This window comes from Sus scrofa, chromosome 5 (assembly GCF_054392235.1).
Source record: "Sus scrofa isolate SSC_HxYL_T2T_F1_AM1 chromosome 5, Sscrofa_HxYL_maternal_Yorkshire_Landrace_v2.0, whole genome shotgun sequence".
NCBI lineage: Eukaryota > Metazoa > Chordata > Mammalia > Artiodactyla > Suidae > Sus > Sus scrofa.
Window position 1 is genome coordinate 42,653,310 of NC_139387.1, and position 14,619 is coordinate 42,667,928.

Here is a 14,619-nt window from a genome sequence, read left to right on the forward strand (position 1 = left end):
AACTTCCATATGCCGCAGGTGCAGCTCTAAAAAAATAAATTAAAAATAAATAAATAAATAAATAAATAATAAAAGATGATCATTTTTCAGTAAGTAGACTCTGATGTAGAAGTTAAAATCATGGAATTTTTTTCATGTTGAAGTCATATCTTTCTGTTCAATCAAATGAATTATGTTTCAAAAAAAATTTTTTTAACTGAGTCTCACCTTGTATTTCTTTTTTTTTACTTGAAGTATAGTGATAATTTCTGCTGTACAACAAAGTGACCCAGTTATATAGACACAAATACCATTCTATCTCAGATTCTGTGATAATCTATGTGAGAAAAGAATTAAAAAAATTTTTATCAATTCTTTCTTCTTCTGGAAAGTTAGTGATTCTTTATTGTCTTACATCAAAGCTGGACTCTTTAATATGATTTCATTACTCTGAGTAAACTAAATAAGTCTACCCCCGACTTACTCCTATATATTTTTTCCAGTCTCCTAGACATTTTCATTTCCTGTATTTGACTTAACTTCAGCTGTTGCAGACAGTCTATTACCTGTTCTTTTAATGCATCGTTCTATTTCTTTTGGAATCACACTTTTAAAATTGCTAAGGATTGGGCTATATGGAAAAGGAAAACAAATGGTTCCTTCCTCTTCCACAAAATAGTATTTTCTGTTCACTTGAAAGTATTAGAAATATTAAAGCCATTTGGGGAATTTCTGGAATATTTTTAATTATTCTCACATTTTTATTCCAAGACCTGTTGTGCAAGAAATTATTTTATAGGAACCAGCTTTTCTACTCATTTTTTAAATGAAAGGCCCAGACTCCATTTAATTTTAATAATGAAATTACCTCAACAAAAGAAAATAAAAAATACTGACAACATTTAATTACTGTCTACCCTTGCATGGGCTTTTCCTTTCCATATGTAATTTTACTGTCCCCTCTTTTTCTCCTTTCTGTTCACAACTTCCATTCTTCCCAAACCTTTTCTCCTCTTGTTTTCCTTTTCTCCTCTGCTCATAACCTAGAACTCTCAGATTCAACGAAATGTTGAAAATTGATTCAGAAGATGTGCCTTCCTTTGGCTCTAAAATGCTATTCTGAATCAGTTTTTCCAAACTCTTTATCTTAAGAAAACAGTATTGTTAGAATCTATTAAAGCGTTTCTCTAAATACAGTTTTGAAAGTGGTTCCCTAAGTTCATTATAATTCTCTACATCCATCCAAATGAAGAATAGTTCATATTCTTTGAATTCCCTGGTTAAAGGATCTATGTGAATTGAACATACTCTTATTTATGATATGACTGAGTAGATGTTTTGAATTAAATATTATGTTTTCTTTGACAATTTTATTTTAGCTTGTTTGGGACAAGTCTTACAAAGTGGGTTGTGCTGTTACTCCATGTTCAAGAATTGGACATATTAGTCATGCAGCAATTTTCATATGCAACTATGCACCAGGGTAAGTTACTTTAAATTTTTTAAAGAACATGAAAATAAATTGGGCATTTTTCAAGGTTAAGCTTTCCTAATTTCAACATATTCTTCTAAATGTCTTTGCAAACTATAAAAGAATTAAATATAAGATAGTAAAGACTTTATATTAAAATATTTTTAAATTCCATAATAAAATAAGTCATAATTTAGGCATACCAATTTTTACATATGGATTGCCAAATATTACTTCCCAAAGGAATTTTAACAAAAGAATTTAATACTAATTATTTCACAGTATCTAGCCTAATTAACATGACCTAAATTATTTTCCAAAGTAGTTTAATTCCATATTTATTTTTAAAAAGTCAAAAGAAAATAAGGTTAGCTGTGTTGAAATGTATATTGTAAAAGTTGTTTCAAGAGTTTGTCAGTTTGAGGGGTTCTCGTCGTAGCTCAGTGGTTAACGAATCCGACTAGGAACCATGAAGTTGAAGGTTTTGATCCCTGGCCTTGCTCAGTGGGTTAAGGATCCAGCGTTGCCGTGAGCTGTGGTGCAGGTCACAGACATGGCTGGGATCTGGTGTTGTCCTGGCGTAGGCTGGCGGCTACAGCTAGGATTAGACCCTAGCCTGGGAACCAACAGATGCCCATGGGTGTGGCCCTAAAAAGGACAAAAGGCAAAAAAAAAAAAAAAAATGTTAAGCTTCCAAATTAGCTTCCATCTCCGGAGAACTTTATTGGAAAGTCTCAAGTTTTCTTTCAGGTCAATGTGATACTATACATAATATTGTTAAAATGTCTAAAGTAAAAAAATATCCTAATCATCATGCCAAGAAAATTGACTATGTGCTAGGATTGAGAAGGAATTTCTTTTTTTTCTTTTTTTCTTTTTTTTTTTTTTGGTCTTTTTGCCTTTTCTAGGGCCGCTTCCACTGCCCATGGAGGTTCCCAGGCTAGGGGTCTAATCGGAGCTGTAGCTGCCGGCCTACACCACAGCCACAGCAACCTACACCACAGCCACAGCAACGCTGGAACCAAGCCGCGTCTGCGACCAGATACACCACAGCTCATGGCAACGCTGGATCCTTAAAACACTGAGCAAGGCCAGGGATCGAACCCACAACGTCATGGTTCCTGGTCGGATTTGTTAACCACTGCGCCACAACGGGAACTCCAAGAAGGAATTTCTTAAAAATAAAATGCTTCTGGGGTTAAACCAAAAAGAGAAGGTAAAAAAAAAAAAAAACCAAACCATTGATTACTAATTGAATGATTGTGTTCCCCTAGATAGGGAAAACAGCAGAATTATGATGCAAGTTGAATTAGATTTAGAAAGCCCCTTCCTAAACTGAAGCTTTCCTGACTTTGAACATAGGCATGCAAAACAAGTGTGGAATGTAGAATAATTGCTAAATTTTTAGGCTCCTTTTATTCCTGCAGACTGGAAGCACTGGGATGATACATGTTACATGGAGAAATTTTGAAAATTACTGATCGGTACTGAAAATTCAAACAGAGCACTGGGCGGGAAGGAAGAGGTTCCTTTGGGGTTTAGTCTTCCTTTATGCACTCAGCAACTGTGCACAAGGCTCTGTCTACGAACAAGACCAAAAAAAAAGACCGACCATACTTAGTTTATAGTCTTGGAAGAGAGACAAACAAATAAGTGAACACAAATAACTGAACACATATTTAATTAGATATCAAAATATACCATAAAAACAAAGCACAATAGGCAAATAGGGAATAACTAGCATAGAATATGGATAGGATAGTTCCAAAAGGAGGTGGTATTTGAGCTGAAAGCCTAAAGAAAAGGAGACAACTAAGAGTATTTCAGGTAAAAATGAGAGCACATATAAAATCTCTGAGCTTGGAATGAATTTAGCATGTTTGAAAAATGAATAATTGTGGGAGGTAGGAGTTGAGGTAGAGTTAAATCACAGCTAAACCAAATAGAATACGTGAGGCCAGTTTAAGGATTTGGGGATTTATTCTACATAATGGCAAAGCCACTGGAAAGTATTAAGCAAATAAGTAGCATGATATCATCTATGTTTTGAAAAGAAAACAGTAAAAGATTGCTCTTGCTATTGTGATGATACTGGGGTATAGGAAAATAAAGGTACAAAGAGGAACCAAGCACAATTGGGAGATTTTTTTTCTGAACTACAGGATATCTACTGGTATTTTGGATTAGGATTTTAGCATATGGATTTGTTTTCTATTGTTGCAAAATAAATTACAACAATCTTAGTGACTTAAAACAGCAGCCAGAAGTTCTATAGGTTATAAATCCAGGCACAGTATAGGTCAGGGTCTCAAAGGCCAAAAACCAAGGTGTTGACTGGGTTCTTATCTGGAGACTATGAATCTGCTTTTTTTTTTTTTTTTTTTTTTGGTCTTTTTGCCTTTTCTAGGGCCGCTCCCACTGCATATGGAGGTTCCCAGGGTAGGGGTCTAATCGGAGCTGTAGCTGCCGGCCTACACCACAGCCACAGCAATGCAGGATCCGAGCCACGTCTGCAACCTGATACCACAGCTCATGGCAATGCCGGATCCTTAACACACTGAGAGAGGCCAAGGATCGAACCTGCAACCTCATGGTTTCTAGTCGGATTCATTAACCACTGCACCACTACAGGAACTCTGGAAGAATCTGCTTTTAAGCTCATTCAGGTTGTCAGCAGAATCCAGTTCCATATGGTTATGGGACTCGGTTCCCAACTTTCTTGCTGGCCTTTAACCAGGTGTTGCTGTCAGCTTCTAGAGGCTTCCCATATTCCCTAACACACAACTCCCACCATCTTCACATCCACAAGGGCACATCAGGCCCTTCTCACAATTCAAATCTCTGACTTCTCTTCTGTGACCTGCCAGAGAAAACTCTCTGCTTTTAGAGTGGCCAGGTGATTGGGTCAGGCCACCTAGATAATTCCCCTATTTTAAGGTCAGCTGTCCAAATAACATAACTTAATCATGCAAGTCCATTATATTCACTGTCCTCAGAATTATGCAAGGCAGGAATACTAGGGGTGAGAGATGTTGTGGTCCCTTTTAGAATTCATGGAAATTGTGGTGAAAAGTCAGTTTCTGCATAAATTATGAAGGTGGAGCTAAAAATATCAGTTATTGGATTTGTCTATAGGGGTAAGAGAAATAGAATAACCTAGGGTGATATTTTTGCCTTTAGTCTGAAAAACTGGATGGCTAATGATACTAAAAACTAAGATAAGGAAGAAGATCAGAAGATACGATTTACATTGGGACACATTATAGAAATATAAAGTGGGGAATATAGATGAATCATGCATGAGTAGGAACTGGCCATGTGAAAGTCTGGGAGAGATTTTGAAGTAGTGGAAACTGCTTCTATAAAAGGCCCTGATGTAGAAATGAATCATAGTCTTGAATGAGATCACTTTATGAAAGAGTGAGTATATACGATACCTTTTAAAATTGCACCTCCAAAAATCAAATACCTGGGAATACACCTGACCAAGGAGGTAAAGGACTTATATGCCGAGAAGTATAAAACTTTAATCAAAGACATCAAAGAAGATGTAAAGAAATGGAAAGATATTCCATGTTCCTGGATTGGAAAAATCAATATTGTAAAAATGGCCATACTCCCCAAAGCAATCTACAGATTCAATGCAATCGCTATCAAATGACCCATGACATTTTTCACAGAACTAGAACACACAATCCCACAATTTATATGGAACCACAAAAGACCCAGAATCGCCAAAGCAATCCTGAGGAACAAAAACCAAGCAGGGGGCATAACTCTCCCAGACTTCAAGCAATATTACAATGCCACAGTCATCAAAACAGTGTGGTACTGGTATCAAAACAGACAGACGGACCAATAGAACAGAATAGAGAACCCAGAAATAAACCCTGACACCTATGGTCAATTAATCTTTGACAAGGGAGGCAAGAACATAAAATGGGAAAAAGAAAGTCTATTCAGTAAGCATTGCTGGGAAACCTGGACAGCTGCATGCAAAGCAATGAAACTAGAACACACCCTCACACCATGCACAAAAATAAACTCCAAATGGCTGAAAGACTTAAATATACGACAGGACACCATCAAACTCCTAGAAGAGAACATCGGCAAAACACTCTCTGACATCAACATCATGAATATTTTCTTAGGCCAGTCTCCCAAAGCAACAGAAATAAGAGCAAACATAAACCAATGGGACCTAATCAAACTGACAAGCTTTTGCACAGCAAAGGAAACCCAAAAGAAAAAAAAAGAAAACAAAAAGACCACTTACAGAGTGGGAGAAAATCATTTCAAATGATGCAACGGACAAGGGCTTCATCTCTAGAATATATAAGCAACTTATACAACCCAACAGCAAAAAAACCAATCAATCAACGGAAAAATGGGCAAAAGACCTGAATAGACATTTCTCCAAAGAAGATATACAGATGGCCAGCAAACACATGAAAAAATGCTCAACATCGCTGATTATAAGAGAAATGCAAATCAAAAATACCATGAGATACCACCTCCCACCAGTCAGAATGGCCATCATTAATAAATCCACAAATAACAAGGGCTGGAGGGGTTGTGGAGAAAAGGGAACCCTCCTGCACTGTTGGTGGGAATATAAACTGGTACAGCCACTAAGGAGAACAGTTTGGAGATACCTTAGAAATCTATACATAGACCTTCCATATGACCCCGCAATCCCACTCTTGGGCATCTATCTGGACAAAACTCTACTTAAAAGAGACACATGCACCTGCCTGTTCATTGTAGCACTATTCACAATAGCCAAGACATGGAAACAACCTAAATGTCCATCAACAGATGATTGGATTAGGAAGATGTGGTATATATACACAATGGAATACTACTCAGACATAAAAAAGAACGACATAATGCCATTTGCAGCAGCATGGATGGAACTAGAGACTCTCATACTTAGTGAAATAAGTCAGAAAGACAAAGACAAATACCATATGATATCTCTTATAATTGGAATCTAATATCCAGCACAAATGAACATCTCCTCAGAAAAGAAAATCATGGACTTGGAGAAAAGACTTGTGGCTGCCTGATGGAAGAGGGAGGGAGTGGGAGGGATCAGGAGTTTGGGCTTATCAGACACAACTTAGAATAGATTTACAAGGAGATCCTGCTGAGTAGCATTGAGAACTTTGTCTAGATACTCATGCTGCAATAGAACAAAGGGTGGGGGAAAAAATGTAATTGTAATGTATACATGTAAGGATAACTTGATCCCCTTGCTGTACAATGGTAAAATAAAATAAAATAAAATTAAGTTAAAATAAATAAATAAATAAATAAATAAATAAATAAAAAGAGTGAGTATGTAGACTTAATCTGAGGACCAAGTCCTAGAGCACTACCAGGCAAAGGAGCTAACAAAGAAGAATGAAGAGGTTAACAAGATAAGAAGGAAATCAAAACAGTGATGATAAGGATACTTGGAAGCCAAGTGAAGAACATGAATCAAAATGCCCAAAGTGGTTAACTATATGAGATGCTCCTGAAAGAATGGTTTTTAAAAAAGTATGGAAGGAAAGATCACATTTCCATTTGATAAGATGAAGACATTTGGTGACCTTAATAACAATAGCAAATGCAGGGGATCCCATGACTATAGTGATGAGATGAAGTTATCAATTGTTAGTGTTACTTTTCTTTCCACCTACCTTTCCCATAGGCTTCTTTGTCTTGAAATTTCCATCAACCATTTTTTCTTTGATACAAATATTAACAGGCTACCTGTGAAGAATCTATAGTAGTCAACCCAGTCCAAGTTTTGTTTGATGTGTACTCAAAATAGACAGTCTTAGCTATCTTTCTTAAGAATTACTGGTTTAAAAAAATCAGCTTATCATAATATTATGAAATATTTTAGGAGAAATGAAAATAAGAAAGCCAAATTGAAAATCAGAATGTGTAGTGGGCTAAATGGTGGCTGCCTCCCCTCCAAACGATGTATCCAGGTCCTAATTTCCAGAACCTGTGAATTTTAACCTACCTGGCAAAAGGTGTGTTTAAGATAAAGATCTTGAGAGGAGGAACTCAGATTATTCTGGTGGGACCTAAAGGCAATTATTTACATCCTCATAAGAGAGAAGGGAGGGAGATTCAGTACTAGACACTCAGAAGAGAAAGAGGCAATGTCACCATGGAGGAAGACATTGGAGTGATACATTCACAAACCAAGGGACTCCTGGAGCCACCAGAAGCTGGACGAGTCACGGAATTCTCTCTCTGAGCCTTTAAAGAGAGCACAATCCTGCCAATGCCAAGATTTTGGACTTCAGGCCTTCAGAACAAAATAGATTTCTCTTGTTTTAAACCACCCAGTTTGTGTCAGTTTGTTAAAGTAGCCATAGGAAGCTAATACAGAATAAAAAAACTTAACAAATTCAGCAATAGAGAAAATATGAGTCAATGACAGTCTTGAATATTTCTTTTAGAACACAAAGATGAAGAATAGAAGTAAAAATATATATGAAAAAAGAAAGGAACTGTGTAGGGCAAATAAGCGTATAAATTAGTGTTCCTAAAGAAGAGAATAAATAGAACAAAAATAATAAAGAATAGAAAAGAATCTGTAGATACCCATAAAAAGATTAAGATAGCTTATGTTGTATCAGAAAAAGTAAATTGAAACAATATTTACGTACATCATTTTCTGGTGATTATTTTACAAAGATAAAGACTGATACATTTCTAAGCAAAATAAAACAAAGTAAATGAAACAGTATTAATCAGATTAGCTTTGAATTTAGATTTTGAAGAGGGTGCAATAAAAATGAGCATAAGAATTTAAGCTTAAGTGATAGGTAATTTTATTAACTGAACTAGGAAAAGACATAGGGTGGAGGAAAAAGTGTTTGTTTCTTGCTTTTTAGGGCCACACCCATGCAGCATATGGAGGGTCCTAGTCCAGGGGCTAAATAGGCAAGATCCAAGCCACGTCTGCAACCTTCACCACAGCCCACAGCAACTCCGGATTAACCCATTGAGCGAGGCCAGGGATTGAACCCACATCCTCATGGATACTAGTCAAATTCATTTCTATTGTGCCACAATAGGAACTCCAATTTGTTTATTTTTAGACCTGTTGCATCTGCAGGTATCCACAAGATATTTTACTTAATTAAATGTAAGTTTGCCGTAGGTACATTTAAACAATAACTGTGCAATAGAATTCTACATTTTTACATGTTTTCTATCCTGAAAACACTTGTAGACTGTTGGAAAAGAAATTTAAAAAAAAACCTACACCCATACAATGTTAACCAAATAAACACAATATCTGTATTTTAAATAGTAATTGAGTTATACACATACATATATCCAATCCTTTTCAAATTCTTTTCCATATAGGTTATTACAGAATATTGAGTAGAGTTCCCTGTGCTGTAGTGGGTCCTTGTTGATTACCTATTTTGTATATAGTAGTGTGTGTATGTTAGTCCCAAACTCCTAATTTATCCCTTCCCCCCATGTTTCCCCTTCGGTAACCATAAGTTTGTTTCTGTGAGTCTTTCTGTTTTGAAAATAAATTCATTTCTATCATTTTTAACTAGCTTCCACATATAAGTGCTATAATATGATATTTGCCTTTCTCTGTCTGATTTACTTCTTTCTCTGTCTGACTTACTCAGTATGATAATTTCTAGGTCCATCCAAGTTGCTGCAAATGGCATTATTTCATTCTTTTTTATGGATGAGTAATATTCCATTGTATATATGTACCACATCTTCTTTATTCATTCCTCTGTTGATAGACATTAAGTTTGTTTCCATGATGGACATTAAGGTTGCTTCCATTAAGGGCATTATAAATAATGCTGCAATGAACATTACTGAAATAGTGCATGTATCTTTTTGAATTATGATCTTCTCCAGATATATGCCCAGCAGTGGGATTGCTGGATCATACAATGTTTTTTTCTTTCCTCTTTTTTTTTGTCTTTTTAGGGCTGCACCCATAGCATATGGAGGTTCCCATGCTAGGGGTCCAATTGGAGCTGTAGCCACTGGCCTGTGCACAGCCACAGCAACATCAGATCCGAGCCGAGTCTGCAGCCTACGCCGTAACTCACGGCAACACCGGATCCTTAATCCACTGAGTGAAGCCAGGGATCAAACCTGCATCCTCATGGATGTTAGTCACTGAGCCACGACGGGAACTTTAAACAAATGATAGTTTTATTTTAGTTTTTTAATGAACCTCTATACTGCTCTCCATAGTAATTGTGCTAATAACATTCCCACCATCAGTGTAGGAGGGTTCCCTTTTCTCCACACCATCTCCAGCATTTATTGTTTGTAGACTTTTTTTGATGATAGCCATACTGACTGGTGTGAGGTGAAACCTCATTGTGGTTTTGATTTGCAGTTCTCTAATAATTAGTAATGCTGAACATCTTTTCATGTGCTTTTTGGCCATCTGTCTGTCTTCTTTGGAGAAATGTCAATTTAGACATCTGCCCTTTTTTTTATTTTTTTTATATCAAGCTGCATAAGCTCTTTGTATATTTTAGAGATTAATCTTTTGTCAGTCGCTCTTTTGCAAATATTTTCCTCCATTCTGTAGGTTGCTTTCATTTTGTTTGTGGTTACCTTTGCTATGTAAAAGATTTTAATTAGATCCCATTTTTTTATTTTTGTTTTTATTTTCACTACTCTAGAAAGTGGATCCAAAAAGACATTGCTGCAATTTATGTCAAAGAGTGTTCTCTAAGAGGTTTATAGTATCTGGCCTTACATTTAAGTCTTTAATCCATTTTGAGTTTATTTTTTGTGGTATTAGAGAGTGTTCTAATTTCATTATTTTACATGTAGCTGTCCAATTTTCCCAGCATCATTTATTGAACAGACTGTCTTTTCTCCATTGTATATTCTTGCCTCCTTTGTCATAGATCAATTTACCATAGGTGTGTGGGTTTATTTGTGGACTTATTTTCTCATCAGTCTCTTTTTATTATACATGAGTTTGCTCTTTTTTCACACTTTTATGCATGCATAATAATTTATGATTCAATCATATATTATGATCATTTTAGACATTTCAAATAGCAATTTAAATAACATAAAATGCAAACTATGCATATAACCTATTTGGAATGATGACAATATGAAAAGTTATGCTGGGAATTTGGGGTTAGTAGATGCAAACTATTGCATTGGAATGGATAAGCAATGAGATCCTGCTATATAGCACAGGGAACTGTATCTAGTCACCTGTGATGGAACATGATGGAGGATAATGTAAGAAAAAGAATGTGTGTGTGTCTGTGTGTGTATATATATATATGTATGACCGTGTCACTTTGCTATATAGCAGAAATTGACAGAACAATGTAACTCAACATAGTAGAAAAAATAAAAACCTGAAAAAAAGAGTTCTGACAAGATCATGATGTGCAGTGATAACCCTATCACCTCTCTGCCTGGCCACCTGCGATTTTAAGATTCCATCAATGTTAAGATAGATCTCAATTTCAGAAATACCAAAATGTGAAAATATATACATATTAGAATTATGAAACAAAGTACATTACTGAAAGAGATTTCAAAACAATGTGTATCCTTACTGTGAATGATGAAATAAAAACATGAAATGGTGTTTCATTCAGTTAAGTGCAGATTTCTAGTCTGTCTCACATTTTAAAACATTGATTATGAAGCACTAAATTTGATTTAATGACCTATTAATGGCTTATGACTTACAGTTTGAAAAATAGTTATGCCAATTTAGAATATTCTATATAGATATCTGGTAACAAAGAAAAAGAAATGTGGTAAATGTGTAGAGTTTAGTGAAGGTTTTTTTAAAAAATATAACTGATTTCTAATGCATCTTTATAAGCTAAAGAAAGCCATCATAAATAGAGAGTGTTAAGAATTCCCATTGTGGTTAAGCAGAAATGAACCCTACTGGTATCCATGAGGATGCAGGTTTGATCCCTGGCCTTGCTCAGTGGGTTAAGGATTCAGAGTCGCTGTGAACTATGATGTAGGTCACTGATGTGGCTCAGAACCCATGTTGCTGTGGCTGTGGCTGGCAGCTGTAGCTCCGATTTGACCCCTAGCCTGGAATCTTCAATATGCTGCAGGTTTGGCCCTAAAAAGACAAAAACAGAAAAAGAAAATAGGGAGTGATAGAATATATTAGAACATATGAGGAATGGGGTAAGAATTGAAAGAGAAACTTCTATCTGGAAAAAGAAAAGATAACTATAATGAGAGAAAATGTAGAGATATTCTTAATAGTGAATATTTTTCTTCCTTCTTTGCTCATGAGGGGCTTAATCTATTTTATTGGTCTTTCAAAAGAAAAGATTTTTGGATTTATTTATCCTTTCTCATTCATTCTTTATTTCTCTTTCATTATTTTGAGACATTTAATCTTCCAAGTATTTTTTTTTTTGGGGGGGGAAGCTATTGTTGTGTTGCTGTTTTTAATAGGATATACAACATTCAGTTTATCTTTAATCCTACTTAATATTGAAGATGTTTAAAGTTATATGTTTTCCTCTGATTACAATTTTTACTAGACCTTAGGATCTTGAGTGACATAGTCTCTTTCTTATTGGCTTCTATGGATTGTAATTTAAGGTCATTTAATAAATCATGTTCAGTATTTGATACATGTTTGTGATGGAAAATTCTATCCAAGGAGAAGATAATGTTCCCATCCTTGTCTTTCAGTTACCCTCCTCAAAATTTTATCCTAAAAGATGTGTTCTCTGCATATGGAAATGTATATCTTTGTGTGTGTATGTGTGTGTGTGTGTATGTGTGTGCGTGCATGTATGTGCACTCCTGTGTACATTTCCGTAATTGCAACAGGAGCATACTACATTTACTGCGGTGGTCTTTAATTTTTTTTACTTAATGATATGAACTGGAGTTCCCATGTGGCCTAACAGTTAAGGATCCAGCATTGGCACTGCTGTGGCTTGGGTCATGACTGTGATGCAACTTCCATCCCTGGCCTGGGAACTTCCCTGCATGCCATAGGCACAGCCAAAAAAAAAAAAAAAAAAAAAAAATATGCATTAGAATTCTTTCCATGAGTACATGAATAGTTTCCAAATTCTTTTTAAGGCTTTCACAGTGTTTTTTTAAATGGATATATAAAAATTAATTTGAAATACTCTCCTGATGGATGTTTCAGATATATTATTAATTTTATTTCAGTCAGTAATTATCCAGTTAGACATGCAATTCTCACATGAGTTAGTGGCTGTAATATAAATACATAGTATATAGAAACACTAAGCCAAGGAGCATGTGTACTTTTAATTTGCAAAGGTATTACTCAATATGTATTCATCATAGTCACTTGTTTTCCTGTAACAATTTTTTTAAACATATAAGAAAGGTTTTTCAACTCCTTTGAGAATATATTTTCAAATATTTTGCTGTTTTCTACCATGAGTTAAGTATATATTTAATTTTCATATTCTATTTTTCATGAGTTTAAGCATATTTTTGTATATTTCAGAAAATTTGGATTTCATATGCTGAGACCTGACTGTTCCTCTGTATAAACTGTTTCTCTCTTAAGTTGTTGGACTTTTTTTTCACTTATAGGAGTGATTTATGTAACAAGAAAAATTAGCTCTTTCATGCAGTGTAATTTACAAATGTGTCAGTTCGATGTTATCCATAATGCATTTTATTTTTGCCAAATAGAATTACTTTGTTATATGGTATAAAAAAAAAAAGCATCATACATTTTTCATGGGTTTGAGCTTTGTGTCATACTTAGACACAAGCTTTCCCCAAAATGTTACTATCTTACATTTTCTTTTAGCAATTGTTGTAACTTTTAAATATTTGATCCACTTTGCTTCTCCACATTATGTAAGCTGCTATAAGAATTAGCCTTCCTGCTTAAAATAACTCTAAAGACTGGACAAAACATAAAATAACTATTTTTAGGCATTAGAAAACAACCAGTGCAAGGCTATGATCCTTGCACATAGGAAAGAACTCAATGGAAACCTAATATTTGCTTTGGTTTTATCTGAGTGTTCTAGAGACCATAGCCAGAAAAACAGAATCCAAGCAGAGATGGGCAGAGGAGATATCAGTAGTGATTAATGTTAAGGTGTCTAGGATTTAGGACAAGATCCCAAAGAGGTGGGGGCTGCAAAGAAGGACCCCATCCACCCCAAACTCTGTGTGAAAATTCTCTGCAAGTTTTTGGCCAACTCCTAAACTGCACCACCTCAAAGCAAGATTTTGGAAGGACTAAATAATAACAGTTATTTGCAGATTGAAGCCCTGAATAGAGATTTCAGAAGCTACACAGTGCTAAGAAGACAGAGCTGCAGTTGGGCATAGCCAAAACATAGAGATGTTATGAACAGTCTGGGGCCTTACCAAACAGAACTTAAAAATACAAAAAATGTGTATTTGATTTTATAAAAATTTAAGACTAATTAATGGCTAAAGAGATACTGTAGATATAGCCAAAGAAAAAATAATATACTGAGAAAATGTATTTGTGGAATATATGGCAGAGGTAGTCCCTTAATTTACAAAGAATTCATACAAATTGGAAAAAAAAGAAACAACCCAAGAGAAAGTATGCAGAAATATGAAGAGATCATTTACTGGAAAGAAAAGAAAATGGTTATTAATCATGCAAAAAGACATTCAGTTTCACTCATAATTGAAGTAATTCAGGTAAAAACAAAATAAATGACCATTTAAGAATACAGAAGAGCTTGCACTTGTGATGAGACAATAAATTTGTAAAGTCTTTCTGGACCTGAAAGTATAACAAAATTTAAAATATACTTACCTTTTTCTCTTATAACCTCCTTATTAGGATTTTACCTTATTATTATCCTCATGAAAGTTGGCCAAGATATACATACAATGATATATATTATAGCATGTTTTAATAGCATGAAACTGGAATTAAAAAAACAATGACTCCATTGGGATTAAGCAATTAATTTCCTGTACATTATTGTGTAACCATTGAAAAAATGGGTATCTTTATGTATCAATATGGAAAGGTCTCATTAGATAAAAAAGTAAAATGAAGAACAATAATAAGTGAGATTAGATCTTTTTGTTTTAACAGCTACCATTACCAGAAAATACAGTGACTCAATAAGATAAAAGTGGGAAATTTTAGTTTAGTG

The 14,619-nt window shown here is 34.9% G+C and overlaps 1 protein-coding gene across 3 annotated transcripts in view; it reads left to right on the forward strand.

Annotated features, from left to right (window-relative positions):
- Positions 1-14,619, forward strand: part of GLIPR1L2 (GLIPR1 like 2) — a 57,549-nt gene that overhangs the window by 9,176 nt on the left and 33,754 nt on the right. For all 3 annotated transcript variants that reach the window (XM_021093123.2, XM_085025092.1, XM_085025093.1), the window contains exon 3: positions 1,359-1,462. In XM_021093123.2, the coding sequence (XP_020948782.2) occupies positions 1,359-1,462 (104 nt within the window). The remainder of the gene's footprint in view (positions 1-1,358; positions 1,463-14,619) is intronic.